Source organism: Tachypleus tridentatus, chromosome 2, assembly GCF_004210375.1.
Source record: "Tachypleus tridentatus isolate NWPU-2018 chromosome 2, ASM421037v1, whole genome shotgun sequence".
NCBI lineage: Eukaryota > Metazoa > Arthropoda > Merostomata > Xiphosura > Limulidae > Tachypleus > Tachypleus tridentatus.
In genome coordinates this window covers 92,236,541-92,255,052 of record NC_134826.1, presented here as the reverse complement: position 1 = coordinate 92,255,052, position 18,512 = coordinate 92,236,541, and the positions used below count along the sequence as shown (strand labels likewise).

The following is an 18,512-nucleotide window of genomic DNA, read 5'->3' as shown; positions in this document are numbered from 1 at the left end:
GTCTCTCCAGTCCTGGTTCGGGGTTATATGTCATTATGGCCAGTACCAAAAGGCAAAGTAATAAAAGTGTTAAAAGACATGCCGCAAAATTGTAATAACAACTCGCCAGCACGAATAACGGGTAGTTCAAACAGCAGCATTAGTCACCTGAAGTTGGCCTTTCCAGTCTTGGTGTCAAGTTATATAATGTTCTTGCCATTTTCCAATTTTAAATTGAACTTAAAAGGGAACCACAATTAAAAAGGTGTAATGAATAAATATCACACACATTAAAAGATTAAAAAGATTAATGGCCATTAAAAACCTAAAAACTTTATCAAGGTGGACAGTGTCACTGTCACCAATAACACTGTCCAATGTTATGGACAAACCTTAGGACAGAACACGTTTAAAATAGTGCCATCATTGAGAGTCGTAACGATGGCAAGAAAGTAAAATGTGGCTTACAGTGATTTGAGTGTTACACAAACTACACACTGGTGCAACAGTTCAAGATAAAAGAAAACAATAAGTTAAAAAATTGTGACCAATGCGTAGTCTAGTTAGAAAAACTTTCTCCTTCCAAACCTTATGGAAGCTAGATGGCCAAAGCCCAATGTAGGGTTTTATTTGAAAAAGCTTGTTGTCATGTTGCTCACTCCAAGAAGATTGCCAGATGGTATGGAGCCGAGCCTTGAATACAGGACCATATGCCATGTATGGAATAGGAACAGTGGTGATGGTGCCAGAGCAAATAGATTTAGCTGCCATGTCAAGCACATTCCCGTGAATACCAACATGGCCTGGTATCCAGAAAAACTGGATAGAAGTAGATGTTAATGAAAAATGGGCCAGCCAGTTTTGAATATCACCGAGAACAGGGTGTGAGCCGACATGAAGTGATTCCAAGGCCAGCAGAAAACTAAGGGAGTCAGTATAAATAGTGCAGTTGGAGCACTGCTTAGCTTCAATATGATCCAGGGCAAGAGATATGGCGTACAGTTCAGCAGTGAACACAGAAGCTGCAGAGAGAATTCTGCACTCAACCACCAAACTGCAACAAACCATGGCAGAGCCCACTGACTTTGAACCATCTGTATCAATTGGAATAGAAAGGTTGTTTGAAAGATGTTCAGTAAATAAAAGACAGTATTTCCAGTCAGGAGTATCTGTCTTTTTCAGATGACTTAAAGAAAGGTCACATTTGGGGGCTGTAATAAGCCATGGGGGATGGGCTGACCAGTGGATTCTGCAATGTTTTCCAAGAACAGACCCAATTCATCCAATTGCGACTGGATGCAAAGGCCAAAAGGAGCAATGGCAGATCATCTGTTTTGAAAAAGTAAGGCCCACTGAGGAAGGAAAACATATCCCCAAGTGGGATGCTTTGGTAAGGACCAAAGTTTCAAAGAATACAGTAAAGACAGTTGCAAACGGTGAAGGTGTAGAGAAGTGAAAGTCGTCAACATAGAGTTCGTTTGCAACAGTGAGAGGAAGTTGTTCAGTGATGGCATTCATCTTTATACTTAAAACACAGCCCTGAGGGACCCCAAGTTAGTGTACAAAAGAATGGGAAAGTGTCGAACCCACATGAACTTGGAATATGCTGTCCATTAAAACTTTTTTAATAAACATAGGTAAATGGCCACGTAACCCATATATATGGAGGTCTCGCAAAATGCCATACCTCCGTGTTGTGTGATAAGCCTTCTCAATGTCAAAGAATATTGATACAAGATGTTGACGTTTCTCGGATTGATGTTTCAAGTCGAATTAGGTGGTCCGTGGTGGAATGCTGTCGTCGAAACCCACACTGGGTGGGTGAGAGGAGGTTGTTTGATTTGAGGAACCAAACAAGACGAGCATTAACCATTCTCTCTGAGGTCTTACAGAGACAACTCGTCAAAGCAATTGACATGGTAGTGTGAAGGAATCTTGGGATCTTTCCCAGGTTTAGAGAAAGGTAAGATAACAGCCTGGCACAAGGCCTCAGGAAAAACATTCTCCTGCCAGATCTGATTAAAAACAACGAGAAGAATATCAAGAGAAGCAGGAGAGAGATAGCGCAGCATGTCATGGTGTATATCATCAGGTCCAACAGATGTACTGCCAGACCGATGAAGGGCCATTTTCAGTTCCACCAGTGTAAAGGGACAATTATAGTCAAAGAGACAGTCAGTTCAAAGGAAAGAGGTGAACACTCTGCCCGAATCATGATGGCCAAGAAGGTGGAGGAACAAGCAGATAGTGCTTGATACCTGGCAAAAGCTTTCACCTAGAGTATAAGCGATGCTCCGGACATTAGCTACCTCTTGCCCATCAAAGAGTAAGATGGAGAGGGGGACAGAATTGTAGTGCCCACTGACCTTTTGATTCCTGTCCCATATGACCTTGGAACTGGTTGTAGAAGATATGCTAGTTATAAACTTAATCCAAGATTCCTTCTGGCTTTGACGTCTTACCAACCTAGCATGTGCACGGGTCCGTTGGAAAACGATGCGGTCCAAAAGCGTGGGATATCTACGGAAAGTACTCCATGCCTGTTTTTGAGCCTTCCGTGTCAAGTGGCAAGCAGGATTCCACCACGGACGAGAATATCATGGAAAATGTTTCGAGGTTTTAGGAATATATTGAGCAGCTGCTTGTATAATACAGTTAGTAATACCGCTGCCACACAGTCGTCTATTGATGGCTGATTCACAATGGTAGGATCAAGTTCTGCGAGAGCAGTGAATGTGGACCAGGCTGCCTGATCCAGCTTCCACTGTATCATGTGTTTAAGGGTAGCATCAACCATGGCCAGTCTCTCTCAAAAGTATAGGAAAATGATCACTGCCTAGTGGATTATTGTCAATCCTCCATGAAAAATGGGAAAATAATGAAGGGGAGCAAACCAAGAGATTAATAGCGTTAAAGGACTGACTAGATGATTGAAAATAAGTGGAAGAACCAGTATTGAAGAGAGAAAGATTGTGATTAGAGAGCATACACTCTAGAGAGCGACCCCTCCTATCAATAAAAGCACTTCCCCAGAGGGGATGATGTCCATTAAAGTTCTCCAAGATTACAAATGGAGATGGCAATTGTTCAACTAGAGCATCAAGGTCTGATTGATCATAGGTCCCTCCAGGGGACAGATAGAGAGAACAAACAGTGATGGTATGACCAAAGGAAACAGGCCTCCAAGGGTGTGTTGAGTGACAAAGACAGGATGGACACATGCTGATCAACCAATAGTGCCACCCCTCCATGTACTTGTCTATCACACAGCCTGTCATTTCTGTACAGAGAAAACTGCCAAATGGTGAATGTATAAGCAGGTTTTAGAAATGTTTTTTGTAAGGAAAACATACAGGATGGCAGGAAGCAATTAGTGTTTTGGTATCATCCAGATTAGAACGTAAACTTCAACAGTTCCATTGTATCAAGGTGGCCATTTTTAAGAACGAGTAGGTGAAGTGGCTGGAGAACCCTTCGGTTTACGACCACGTCTTTTTTCTTTACTGTCTTTAGTCGGAGGAGGTCTATCAACCTCCATGGATCCTGCTCTGGGTCGGGTGGGCAGGTTTTTGTTATTGGAAGGGGAATCCAGTGACTGAGGACACAAACGAATAATTGTTTTGTCTCTTGTAGTGGGAGAAAAAGATGTATCAGAAGAAATGCCTGTATTTGAAACTGAAGGACGTGGATCTTGAGGTTTGTTGGAAGGTATGGGAGGAACAGAGATGGGTGTGGAAGTCGATTCATCAACCTTTTTAACCACGGAGGTCAAAAGGCTTTTGATTGGTTTTGAAAACGATTCTCTTGGAGGCACAGAGAGATCTGTCTGCACTCCCACTGTAGTTGTGGAATGAAGTGCAGCAGCATATGTCTGAGATGGAGTGGCGGACAGCAATTTCCGAGCCTCAGGATAACTGATGTAATGGTTCGTTTTCAAAAGCTGCACCTCTTTTTCCTCCAACCATTTTTGACAAGAACGAAAGTAGGAAGGGTGAAAACCATTTCAGTTGACACAATGTGGGTCCATGTGACACTCATAAGCATCGTGGTCCTTGCCACCACAGCGAGCACATGTCAGGGAACCACAACAGACAGGACGTCTTTGAGTGGCCGAACCTCTGACATTGGAAACATCAAAGAGGGTTTGGAATGTATGGCCGTACCCTGCAAATTAGGTAACCTGCCTTGATGATGGCAGGTGCATTGGGTGATGTAAATGTCAAAACGAGGTTGTTTGTCGGCAGTGTAACTCCACCTTTGCGAGTGGAGATGAGCCTCACAGCAGAAACTCCTTGAGCAGAGAGACCAGCGAGAATCTCTGACTCGGGGACGTTCTCAAATCCCTCTCAACAATAACTCCTCGTGATGAATTCAAGGTAGCATGAGGGGTAACCTCAATAGGTACATCCCCAATTGCCTTTGAATTCAAGAGGAGTTCACTGTGTTGGGTTGTGGATGTTTCAACCAATGTGTCTCCAGATCGAAGCTTCTTTACTGACTTTGGAGAGCCAGCAAGTCCCTCTAGTCCCTTCTGAATAAAAAGGGGGACATTTGCCCTAAAGGTTTTTCTGAAAGAGAATGTAATATAAGAAAATGATGTACGTGTGTTACAGATGTTCAAGATTGCAACTCAGAGTCTTCAAGACGTGGTCATTTACCTACTGACTGTGTTTTCACTATTTTATTTAAATTGTTTATTGGAGGATCCATGGGAAAAAGAAAAATTTTGGTACCCACTGACCCCACCCACTATGGAGCCCTACAATGTCATGCAAGGACACTGCAGCAATGCCAGGGTTACGTGAGCACAAAACCCAAACACCAGCATCTGACACAATGTCCACAACACCCGTTGAGAACTTCCAACACTGGTACTTGGTTGACTCTAGCCCAAGTGGACCAGCCGATTGACCCAAAGGGGGGCCATGTAAAGGCCACCTGTCTACAGGAATTGAAGGCCAAAGTGGTGTGTTAGAGTTGGACCCCTCAACCACCAGGATCCTCTCCTCCCCTTCACGGGTTGCCACGCACGGCAAACACGTGGGTGAATGTTAAGATCCAAGAGAAGGTAAACTGAAAGAACAGAACCTTCCTTGGGAGGTCCCCTCACCATGTACAGGAATCCACACCGAGGGAATTATCTTTTTACTGTTGATTAATATAACAATACAGAAAGTAATAAGCTGAGTTTCTTTCTGTTGGTGATATATTCAACTGATCTCAACTTCAAAACATATCTTTCAAATGGTAAAAAATGGCAAAGCACTAGAAACTAGTAGGTCTAAACTTTGTGGTAAAAATCATAGAACTTCAAATATATTTGACATTATTTTTAATATGTTCATTCTATATTCAGAAGCAAGCAAACATATTGTATCAGATCCGTTTCTTCCTTCCCAAAAATTACTGCCCGAGAGATCTTTTGTTCATTTAGAACTTGTCATTTGAGTTGGATGATGAGACTAAAGATTCTTTAAGACACTTTTTATATGTATATTCAGCATGATACTCAGAAATTTATAGTTTGAATGTCAAAATCCACTGACACATTACAAACCAATCAGCCTAAAATCATGACAAAGATTACATGAACTGCATGCTCCCTTTTCCAACATTCTTTAATTCTTTTTCTACAGGTGATAAAGAGTAATAACACTAAGAATGCAACTACTCAGTTCCCTGTATTTTTGATCAATTCAACTGACCCAAGTACTTTTTCTAGTGTTGATAAATCGTAATAACATTCCCCCCTTATTTTTGATCAATTCGACTGACCTGAGTTCTTTTTCAATTGTTGATAAATTGTTCTGCAATAGCCTCTCCTTTTCTTCTAACTTTCTCACAACTTGGTTCTGGGCTTCTACCTGACTCAAAAGTGATGTGACCTGCTCATCCATCATAGCTTTTTCTTCTCTCAGAAGTTTGTGTATTTGGTTAGACTTTATTCTCTAACAAGAAAATAAAAAAGCATATATTAAATTCTACCCAACACTTTGTGATAGCTTACAAAAAAGTATTTTAGAACTGTCCTTTACAACTTTAAATCATATGTATTTTGATACATTTATCAGTTACTTTATATACATTGCTTGTTACAACATTTTCTATTTTAGTACCAAAAAACACTAGTCAGTTTACTATTGTATAGAGCAATAAAAATTATTTTTTAAAAATACACATGGTTTACAACAAATTTCAACTAAACAAATGTATATTAACATGACCAACAATTTTTTCAATGAAATTATTTAATTTAGTCTACATTAAGATGAATTAAAATTATAGATGTTAATATGAAAGGAAATATTTTACAACAATAATTTCTGAGACAACCTAATAGTCAAATAATTAAGAATCCAGAAATAAAGCATTCAATGATACAGGATGAACTTCATGGACTTTACTTTTGGAGGTAAATTTTCTGGTTAAGCAAGTACTAACTAGTAGGAGAAAGCAAGAAACATTATACATCTGTATTTTATCATACACATTTGATATAATTTTGCTTGAAAAAGAATGTTATAATCATACAAATTCTCACCTCAGACATCAACTTGAAATTAGCATCATCCTTTTCTCTCAGCTGTTGTATAAGACGAAGATTCTGCTCTTGCATGTCTTCAAAAGCTTGACCTGTCACCTCCATTTCACTCAGCAGAGCTTCTTCTTCCTGTAAGTAACATTAATAAAACTTTATACTAAATACCTTCATCTCATTTAGAAGAACCTGTTCTTTCTTTGAATTTCACCACCTAAAACCTTATCAAATAAACCTACCAACAGTCACCATCTTGCAGAGCAGTCTCTTCTTCCTATGAGCACAACAGCTAAATATTTTATTTGATAAACTGTTAATCACCTCTATTTTACTCTTAAGAATTTCTTCTTATTGTGAAGCAAGTTACCTTATAAAATAAAACTGTTGAATTTCAAAGTGAAGATGAAAGCAAAGTACAAACTTTCTAAATAACCTATATTATTAAGTAAAATTAAGTTGACCTGTTTCTGAGCTGCAATTGCTTTTTGGAGTTGTTGAACAATTTCTTCTAATGATTTTATTTTTTTCATAGCATCTTCATCTGCCAGCTTTCGACGTTCCTTACGTTCATTATCTTGCATTTTTTTTAGTTGCTGTTTCAACTCTTCTGTTTCTGTTCTCGCTCTTTTCTCTGAAGCCATCAGCTGAAAAAAATAAAAAAAGCTTGAAAATCTGGAAATCTATTTTTGTAGTTTAAAGAATAGTGCACAGGAAGCTTTTTAAACTTCATTACACTATGAAAAAATGAAATAAAAAGCAAGAAGGTATGGACAATGTCAGCATATGGCTAAGGGAAGGGTGAAAAGTACTATACATTGGAAACAAAGATATTTGGAGAATGGACCTGCCATCTCTCAGAGCCTGATCTCAGATAGCAATGTTTGTGTTAAAGTTTTGTGCATGAATTTGTTCCTTTGTTAATAGATATATGGAGTATCAGTACTGTCAGACTGTCTAGTATGAACCTGGGAGCAATATTGCTGAATTTTAAAACTCACTCATGATACCTAGATTTTTAAAACAGCACTAGATCTGCTATTTCTTACAATATAAATCAATTGAATTATTTTTTTATCAGGCAATTAAGATGAAAGTGTCACCTGTACTGGAAGTTTGTGGTGGGTACAATGCACTGTGGAATAAATTTAATCCATTCAGGTTTAACCTTATATCCACTGAGATGTCCTACTTAGACATTATATTCATTCAGAATTCTATGTACTTATTCACATAAGTGAGTAGTCTAAGCAGGTAATTTAAACTGTAGGGCACCATAATTGATCCTTTTTGGTTTTACATTTTATAAACTTTGTGCACTGAAATACAAGATACCACAATCTAAAAAAAGGTTTGTTCCCTACTTAAATTTAAAAAAAAAAAAAAAGGATTGGGGATTATATACAGATTACACTTTTTCAACTACTGCCTGCATTTCCACACACTGAAAACTTTACTAGATCAGATTTGGTGAAACAAATGTCTGAACCAATAATTATATTGAAATATAATCATTTCCTAAATTTTCTTTCTTTGTCTTACTCTTTTTCTTTTTAAAACATTTTTGTACATGTCTAGCAACAGTTTGAATACCTACCTAAACTTAATCTCCTTTCTTTCAGAACATATTTAGAGATAACTAGACACACTTTGAATATAATATCTAATTACTCTGACACTACTCTTTAAAGTGTTCCAAAACAACAATCTGAATATAATATTTAACCTGTTATTTTTTAGCATTTTTGTAAATGGCTATTGGTCTTTTCTCACGAAGACCTTAACTGTCTCTTCTTTTTGAACGCTTTTTTTTTACATATATAATAGTACCATTCCCTGGAGCTTGTCTCTCTGCTATTTTAAAAAAAATTTATACATGTCTGGTAACAGTATAAATATGGTCTTTACTCAGCAGTTACAGTTTTTACTCAATAGGGATTTGTCATGTTCTTTTGGAGAACTTTGTATTTGTATAGTAACAGTTAAAATTCAGTATTTACTCACCAAAGGTTTTCTCTCTGTACTTTTTGGAGCACTTTTGTACATGTCTAGTGATAGTTTAAATACGGATTTTACTGATCAGAACTCTGTCTTTCTGTTCTTTTGAATCACTATTGTATGCATATAATGACAGTTTACAAATGGCATTTACTCACCAGGACTTTATCTCTCTGTTCTTTGGGAGCACTTTTGTACATATCTAGCAGTAGCTTTAATTCTCGCTGAGCTTCCTGAGACTTTCTGTTGAAAACAACAAAAAAATTTCAGATGTGATCATTTTAAGCAACTTTTGTGAATTACAAAATGATAGAATATAAAATACTTGCTTCTTGGCATATACTTCACTTACTTTACAAAATAGATTTTACGTTCAGAGCAAGTAATGAATACATTAACCCTCTCACTACATGCTTCGTGGATTACACCACCATTGTAACCACAATGTGGTCATCAAAGTTTTCATACTATAACCTTTAATATGTTTTGTGTATCTCATTTTGGCAAACTTTCAGTAAACATTATAGGTCTTTTATACACAAGAAATAAGATTTTTTAATTAAATATTCTTACAAACATTTCTCTGTAAACATATGAAGTCACAGTGTTGACTGCTCCAAAAAGAAAGTGGTTTTACATATTAAGATTAAAGAAATTTCTGATAATTATCATATTTCATGTAGGTAATCTCTAAAGCCTCTTACATAAATATCAACCTTTTTTCATTAACATTTTTTTATGTTTTATCTGTTATTTTTTCCACCCTTAAGTCTGACAAATCATCAAAATATAATGAAAAAAAAGGTATAAAAATGCAATATAAAATGTGTAGTATTTATTGTTCTATCCTCCTTTGTATTGATTATAAAGTTCCAACTTACCTCTCCTTAGAGTTTCTACTTCTAACCTTTATGCATCTATTTCCTATGTTTATTTTACTGTTAACAGCTGACACAAAATATGACATCCTTGAGAGCAAACAAGCATGTACAGTGCAATAAGCAGACATTTCCTACAGAGTGCATTATAATTCTGGTTCTGAGAACATAGTTTGCATGTGCATTTTTACTTTCAGAGATGTACATTACTTTATTTCACTGATATTTGCAAGACATTTTATCTTTCTAAAATGTTATGAATAAACCATTTTAAGCTGTCAAATTTTAACTATAACTTGTATAAGTGTACCTCAATTTAGGCAATTAAAAGTAAAACAGAAGTTCAATAGAAATAACTATTTTGACCTACAAGGAACAAGTTTATAACTAATATACCCGTAATTTGCAAAATACAGTGGCATTTAGTAATCATACATTACATAGGTGTATAAATAATACTATTTACTCATAAATGCTTAATATTTAGTTACTGTTATTAAAAGATAGAACAATAAAAACACACATACAGAAAAACAATTATTTCTAGAACTTACTAACTTGTACTCATACATTGTACATACTAATCGTTGGTGTAAATCTCACTTTTTCAATTGGAGGGAAAACACAAATTAAATTCTGTAGGTTTCAAAGGTGCATTTCAGAAAAACAAAAAAATTATCAAATTACGATACTGGTAGACATAAAACCACTACAACTTAACTGGCTTTCTACTTGAATTAGATGTTGGTTAAAAACATTTTAATTTCTCATCAGAACAACTTAGTCAATGCACTTCAACATTTCCAGTGAAAGTTAAAATTTTCTTACACTGAAGATGTATTCCCTATATGTACTTACCTCTTCTCACACAAATATATCTTGATATTGTATGTCTTCTAAGCATTGTTAAAATAGTTTTTAATAATCAGTACACCAGTCTTTACACCTTATCAATTACATGCCATTTTTGAATATATAATCTCTTGGGACTACTCTCCATCAATAGTATTGCGCCACCTATAACAGAATGGCTAGCTCCCTCTGCTGTTTTTGCTCAATACTCATTTTCAAGAATTGGCAAGTGGTAGAACAAAAATACTGGTTTAAGTGGGGAGAAAGTGTGTGAAAAGTGGTAAGCAACTATCAGAAATACATTTTCAATATGAAAAACATTAACTTCTACGACACTTTCCTCCTCTCACACAAAAAGTAGAATCCTCTCATTTCAAATATGAGGGGCTAGCTTAGCTGCACAATGAACAAACCAAGTGGAAAACAACTGCTCAGAATGAATATGTCTGAGGAAGAAAATAAAGCACACCTATGGAGTGCTGCACTACTGCTGGAACAGGTGTGCTCTTCACCCAGGAATGAGGATTGTATATGTGTGCTTTCTTATAGCAAAGCCACATAAGGCTATCTGTTGAGTCCACCAAGAGGAATCAAACCCCTGATTTTAGTGTTGTAAATCCATAGACTTACCACTCTACCAGCACGGGACAGAAATGAGGAAAGGAACATAAATAAGCAGAAATGACTGTAAAAGTGTAAAGAAGATGGAAGCTGCATTAATGTACAACAAAAAACAATAATAATAATAATAACAAGTGATTAGGGCACTTGGATCATGTACCATATTACCAATAATTGACAACACCAACTATAAGTAATCAGAGTGCTGTACATCAAGCAATTGGAACTATGAAGAGGAAAAGAGCAATGAATATAACTGAACTCCCAAAACAATCTTGAGAGCAAGATGTACAACAAACCAAACCCAGCATTAGCTCGATTCAACCACAGGAAGAGCGAAAACTTTCACTGGTATTACAGGCAAAATCATAACTCACTCAACCATAAGTGCAGGGAGGAGATGTCCTATATCTGAAATTATGTAAAGCATAAGCAGCATTTGTCGAACTGTATGAACAGAGTGCAGATGCTGGTACTACCAGTAGGCAAAGTCTCTGCAACCCAACCATAAAAGCAGGAAAAAACCTTTTGCAACCAGAATTAATGAGAAGAGAGCCTTATGCTGCACAGAACCCTGTGAACAGGGCACTGTCATCCTAAACCCTCAATTATGAGGTAGATCCCACATAGGCCATCCCTAATCCTTATTTGAACATTGGTTTTATTGATTCCAGTCCATCCAGGCAGAAAATATCAAGGAGAAGTGCAAGTAGGGAACCAGCTTTGTCCTATTCTCACGAAGTAGATAAATGAGGGTAAGCATAGTAACATTGAGTAGTACTCAGGAGAGACTAGGAACTGAGACTGGTAAGGACTCCCATGCTTCACTAGAAAAAAAAAGGGGGTAAAAAGGTGGTGGGGAAATCTGGAGGAACATCACACAAGAGGCAGTGCAATGGGTGCCTGAGTTTTTGTATTTTGAAAGCAGCCCAAAAAATACTTAAGGAATCAAAGGATCAGCTGGGATGGGCAGAAGTCCCTTTCTGCTTTACTAATGAAGTCCATGAGTGATATTCCACCAAAGATATAGTTTTAATAAGGTCTGATACATAGATATGCATATGCACCACTTAAAAGGCACTCAATGGCCTTACAGAAACACCTCGTTTCAATTGTGAGCATTATGCAGTTACTTCAGTTAGTACATATTTGAGACAAAGTATATCTGACCAGCAACATCCACCACAGAAAGGAGACCCATGAAAAAGATATTAAGATTATGATATACATATATATGTATATATATGATGTCTGATCAAAAAGTTCTTAGATTTCTACTATTACAGGTGCCAGTACAGAGGCAGCGAGCTTCACTTAAGTGTGTACAAAGTACAAATAGTGATCTACCACATGAACAAGCCATTCCTCCAGACCTTATAACCATGTTGCAAAAAACATGTTTAAAAACAAATGTATCTCTTGCCCCTGTCATAATAAAAATGGATAGAAAAGAGGAATAACGTGTTTGCATAAAGTTTTGTATAAAAAATGGTAAAAGAGGAACAGAAATCCTCGAAATCTTAAGAACTGCCTTTGGTGATGACTGCTTATGTAAGGCTGTCTTTTATCAGTGAATAAAATGCTTCCAAGATGGCTAGGAATCAGTCAAGGATGACTCACGTTCTGGGCAACCATCAACATCGCCCACTGATGAAACAGTCACTGAGGTGAAAGAAAAAATTTACAGTGATCGTCAATTAACTATTCACAAAATTGCTGATGAACTGGACATTTCCTATGGGTCATGTCAGGTAATTTTAACTGAAAAACTTTGCATGTGTCTTCTTCATCACGACAGCATGCCTTTACACACTGCTGTGTCTGTTCAAGAATTTTTGTCAGAAGAAAACATTCCTGTGATATCACACCCCCAGTATTCTCCTGATCTTGCCCAGTGTGATTTTTCTTCTGTTCCCAAAAATCAAAATTAAGTTGAAAGGAAAGAGATCTGATGACATTTCAACCATCCATAATAATGTGAAAGCAGAACTCAGTTGCACAACAGTTGAAGACTTACAGCATTGCTTCTGAAAATGGTTGGAACAAGTGTGTATCAGCTGGGAGAGATAACTTTGAAGGGGATAGCATATAATACTGATGTATGTACATTATTCTTTGGAATAAGAGCAAAGTATCAGAACTTTTTGATAATACCTCATGTATATAAATCAGAAGGAAAGTAAGTTGGACTTTTGTTTTGTTTTTGAATTTCATGCACAGCTGCTCAAGGGCTATCTGCACTAGCCATCCCTAATTTAGCAGTGTAAGACTAGAGGAAAGGCAGCTAGTCATCACCACCCACTGCCAACTCTTGGGCTACTCTTTTATCAATGAATAGTGGGATTGATCATCACATTATAACGTCCCCAAGGCTTAAAGGGCAAGCATGCATGTTTGGTGGGAAGGGGATTCGAACCTGTGACCCTCAGATTACGAGTCGAACGCCTTAACCCACCTGGCCATGCTGAGCCTAAGTTGGACTTCCCCAGGCTAAAGCAAATGAGTGTTTGCAGATCCTCCATGAGAGAGGAATAATACTCACCACAGGAAAACACAGCCAGACCTAGCAGATAATGAGCAACAAAGGGATTGGAGATAGTTCAAATTCCAGCCAACCTCCTTCAAAGGATGACGAGGGCAAACAGCAAAAGACACAGTAATGTGAAAATGTGATGCAAAAGATGTTGTGGAGATGACAGCTTTCCATGAACAAGTACAAATATTGGTTATAAATATTAAGCATGAATAGACAAAAGATTTAAAAGAATAGAGTAATGGAGTAAATTGTGCTAAATATACTGATATATCAGCTAATTATGGAGGTTATATAGTCTTACTTTGCATTCTAGATATTTTATGATAGGCATAATAAAATATAAATCGAGCAATAAGACAAGAGGACATGCCATGTGATATATGAAAAAGAGTATTTAGCTTCTTTTTTTTCCCCCTTCCTTCCAAACCAAGAAATTAAAACATATGGAAGACTGAAATTGAATTAAAGACAGAATTTTGATACCTATGGTCATGGTTCAAAGGCCACATCAATACATTTGTAGACTCGCATTCAAACTTTTAATTTAACTTCTATTTTATAAATGTATGACAATATGTTTGGCATCAAATTGCACATTATAATTTAAATTTTAATATTATACATTAGTTAATTTCTTAATTTAAAATTATATACTACAAACATACACCTAAATATTAATTTTTGTGTCATGTGGGTATGCTGTATGCAGCACTGATTTAAATTAGATATTTCTGATGGCCAAATACAAAAACTATACTTCTTACGAACTATGAACTCAAATGACCAATATTGACAAGCTAGAATATAAAATAAGAACCTTATGTTTTTTCATTTTGCTGAAATATGGCTACATTTACTAAACCAAACAGTGGCCCACTCACCTCTATCTATTTTTGTAAAGACCTGTTTATGTTAATAACTAATCAGAAGCTTAGAATGTCCCCCCAGTAGTTTTTTCAGTCTCTTTGAAGTATTCAGAGGCAAACTTGTTCTTTTGATGCTAGATTTCAAGTGATAAGGTGAGATTTGGCAAGTTCAAAATTTCATATTTTTTAGACCTAAATACAGCTTATAAATTATAGTGGAAATCCATGGTATTTATATAATAAATTATTATTTTTGGTTATTTCAAATGTATATTGAAAAGAAAAAAAATTATTCTGTTTTCCATCCTCCACATTTTAGGAAAAATAACTAAAACTTAAAAACTTATTTGTTAATATTAATAATGTATATAAAAATATAATGTATCATAACTAAAATGTGACTATATTTTACATAACACTACTCCACTAAAACAAGCCAAGTCAGGTCACTTTGTAAGAGCCAATTCTATATTCTTGGATATGAGTACGCATGCACTGCATCATTGCAACTTCTTTAATGTTAGTCAGACACAGCTGAAAAGTCAATATAATAAAAAATAATAATGTTATGAAACTTAAGCTATTATATTAAAAACTTGTGTTTATATAATAATTTGTAGTCATTCTAAAACAAAAAATATAATTTATATTTATTTCCTAATTTTTATGGTGGTTACAACAACAATCAAACTGACCTAACTTTTACAAAGATACAGTAGTGAAAACAACAGATAAAATACAGTTGCTGTTCTTTCTCAAAAATATTTGCTATTTATCTAGAGGTTAAAAGATTTCTCATGTGAAATTTGAAAATGTTGCAATGCATAAAAGTATTTTTAATCTTAAAATCAAAATTACTTTTCATGTTGTATAGTCAACATTCTAAAAGAAAAAAATTCATAAGAAACTCTAATTCAAAAATATTAATACTTAATTTAAAAACCTGATATTTTATGCATGAAAGCCTTGTAATATTTACAAATAACCTGTTAAAGTTTGTAGAGATAAGCATATATTATCAAAAATCACAGTATAACTTACTCTCATGGATACTTTCATGCTGACAAGCTGGGTGGATACCAACCAGCCCGTAATTGTAAAATTAAAACATCATGCACATGCATTTTTTGACCTGTCTGTAGCAAAGTTAAAACATATATATTTTGCTCCAAGGTGGAAAAAACATTTTAATTACCATAATAAGCCATAAAATTCATATTTCTACATAATTTAATTATTAAATCTCTCCACACAGGCCCAGTCAAATTAGTTGACCTTGTTACTAATTTACTCTCATCATAGTTTCCATATTAAAACTTTTAATATCATGTACATATTTTGATAAAGTATTGTAGACTTTTAGTAAACATTACAAGCCTTTTGTATTAAAAAATTATTTTTTTAACAAAGAACTTTCACTGAAGATTTGTACATAAATATATAACTTTTTTTTTGACTGGTCAGAATGAAAAGTTATTTTCATGTTAAGATTAAAAATATTTTTCTTTGTCTCAAAAATCTCAAGTTTCATTTGTGTCACCTCTAAACCTTTTTATCAGTAAAACTTTATATGTTGTTATTAACTTCACTTCAACAATATAAATGATTCTTCAGCCTGTACACAAATTACCAAAATATGAGGAAAAGTTGTAAAATCAGAAATAAAATGAACAGCTATGCCCTTTACCTTTAAGTTTCAAAGTACTTCTCTTGGGGGTTTGAGTTGCTACAGTTACATTTATTTTCTGTGTTTATTTTATTATCAATGACTGAAGTAAAAACCCACTGAAAATAAAGCAGTAAATCACTGTTCATACCAGTAATATAATACTCTTGAGAACAACAAAGTACACATGAAGAGATAGTCTACTTGATTCTTGCTCTCAGAACAGGTTGTCCAATGTATCCGATTATTTATTCTAAAACATTTTCTTGGAAAATTTAGCGTAACAACACTATACTTAGAAAGAGTTATGCATTTACGACATCAATAGGATATAGAATTTACTGGCTTATGTATATATCATTTATTATATGTTCTGGTTCCCATACAATAAGCATCTCAGTTCTAAGAATACTGGTAATCCTTTTGGTGTGTTTGGAATTCAGCAGCATAGATGTGCAAAAATGTTATTTGAGCACATGCTTATAAAATCCTATTCCCCCTATTGGCACACTTATTCACCAACCAATAAAAACTCAAGTTCCACTACTATTTATTGTAATCTTTTACTAATGGTTTTAGCTTCACAAGCCATTTAGTCTAGTCTTATTTATAATATATAATATTGTTTCTCCAGAATCACAGGTCAAAGGTGATATCATTGCACTTGTTGACTTGCAAACTTACTACTTTGTGAACTTATGTCAAAAAGTTTATCAAATTGTAGATAATTCAACTTTTCGTATTATACATTAGCTAATTTCTCAACTTGAAAGTAAACATACAAGAAGACACCTAAATATAAATTTTTGTGTGTCACTTGCTATGATGAATACAGCACTGATTCAGATTAGATGTCTATGATATCAAAATACTAAGTTTATAGTTTCATACAACTAAGGAATCCAAATTACCAATATTGACAAGCTAGAATATAAATTAAAACCCCCTTTTTTTTCTTCTTCTTCTGAGATATGGTTTATGTACTGAATCAAGCACAGTGTTCTCGTTCACCTCTTTCTATTTTTTGAAACAGTCCTTTATATACATTTATTTCAAAATATGACATGTGAATAACCAAACAACAGCTTCGAATGTCCCCCAAGTGGTTTTCTCAGCCATTTTTATGTGTCACAGGCTACCTCATTCTTTTTAACCAAAATTCATATTTTTACTCTGCTTAAACTTTCATATGTGTTTAAAACTTAAATACAGCTTAGTTTCTAAGCTTGGTAAATTATACTGGAACTCTACAGTATTGATGTAGTAATTCATGAATCTTTGATTATTCAAATGTGTATAAAAAACCTAAAACAAAAACATTTTGTTTCATATACTCCACACGAAAAATTGTAAAAGGTTTAGCAACCTACATCAAGCAGCAACAGAGTACAAAGGTCACAGACAGAAGAGATAATTGTTTTCTTTACTTCCTTATTTACTGTTCTATATTTTAAGAAAAATAAGTTGATAGCTTATTTCTAAATAGTAATAACCTATAAACAAACAATGTATAATAAATAAAATATGACTGTATAATACAAAATACTAGTCTACTAGTAATAAAAAATGACTGTATAATACAAAATACCAGTCTACTAAAACACACCAAAGAAAGGGGTCACCTTTGTAAAGACTAAAGGTCAGTTTTATATTATTCGATACAGTAATATGAGTGCACATGTTAACATAAGTTCTGTAACATAAGTCAAGAACAATTGGAAGACCAATAAAATAAAAAAAATATATAACGCTATGCGAGTTAAGCTATTTATAATAATCATTTGTCTTTTCATGTTATGATCTATAGTCATTATACTTATTTCCTAGTTTTTTATGGTAGTAACTAAGTTGGTCAAACTTACAGATGCATATAGTTAGGATTAGTAAAATATCAGAAAAAATATAAAGTCAAACAAAATGTCTGAAATGTATTTTGAAGGTTTTAGAGATTACACAAATAATATTTGAAATTTTTGGATGAAGAGCAGTTTTTAATCATAACATGAAAATCACTTCACTCTTGGACTAGTAATGAAACAGACTAGATATTTTCATGAACAAATCTTGAACGTGTGGCAGAGGTAGTAGGCCTCAAATTTCGACATTACTCCCTGATCCATTGGTTGTATTAATGAAGTGGTGTTAGGTAGTAGGTAAACCACTTCTGTAGGAATGCAAGTTCGAAGTGTGTCTAGATTATCAGGGTGACCTGGAACATTATCGAGCAATAACAATGCTTTAGGTTCAATGTTGCACTCCTCACAATAGCACTTCACAGATGGGCAAAAATGGTAAACAAAAAACAACTTTGAAAAATATCAATTGTCACCCAAACTTTCTTCTTTGATTTCTAAATCACTGGTAGAGTTGATTTTAAAATTCTTTTTATTGCTTGTGGTGTTTGAGAATGATATACAAGCATTTGCTTTAACTTAAAAGTTACCTTTAGCATTGCCCCTAGAAAGAGAGTTAACAGGTCCTTTTCAGCTTTAAAGCTAAATGCACGTTTCTCTTTGCAGAAGATAAAAATACAAGAAGGCATCCTTTTCCAAAAAAGGCCCATTTCATCCACATTCAAGAT

General features: G+C 34.9%; 1 protein-coding gene across 21 annotated transcripts in view; it reads right to left on the bottom strand.

Moving 5' to 3' along the window:
• Bre1 (E3 ubiquitin-protein ligase Bre1) overlaps positions 1–18,512 on the bottom strand; it is a 74,427-nt gene that overhangs the window by 18,065 nt on the left and 37,850 nt on the right. For all 21 annotated transcript variants that reach the window (XR_013025182.1, XM_076489425.1, XM_076489428.1 and 18 more), the window contains 4 exons: positions 8,671–8,755; positions 6,979–7,161; positions 6,521–6,649; positions 5,755–5,927 (listed from right to left, as the gene is read on the bottom strand). Coding sequence is in view for 20 of the 21 variants with exons in the window: in XM_076489425.1 (XP_076345540.1) it covers positions 5,755–5,927; positions 6,521–6,649; positions 6,979–7,161; positions 8,671–8,755 (570 nt within the window). In the remaining variant the exon portion in view is untranslated. The remainder of the gene's footprint in view (positions 1–5,754; positions 5,928–6,520; positions 6,650–6,978; positions 7,162–8,670; positions 8,756–18,512) is intronic.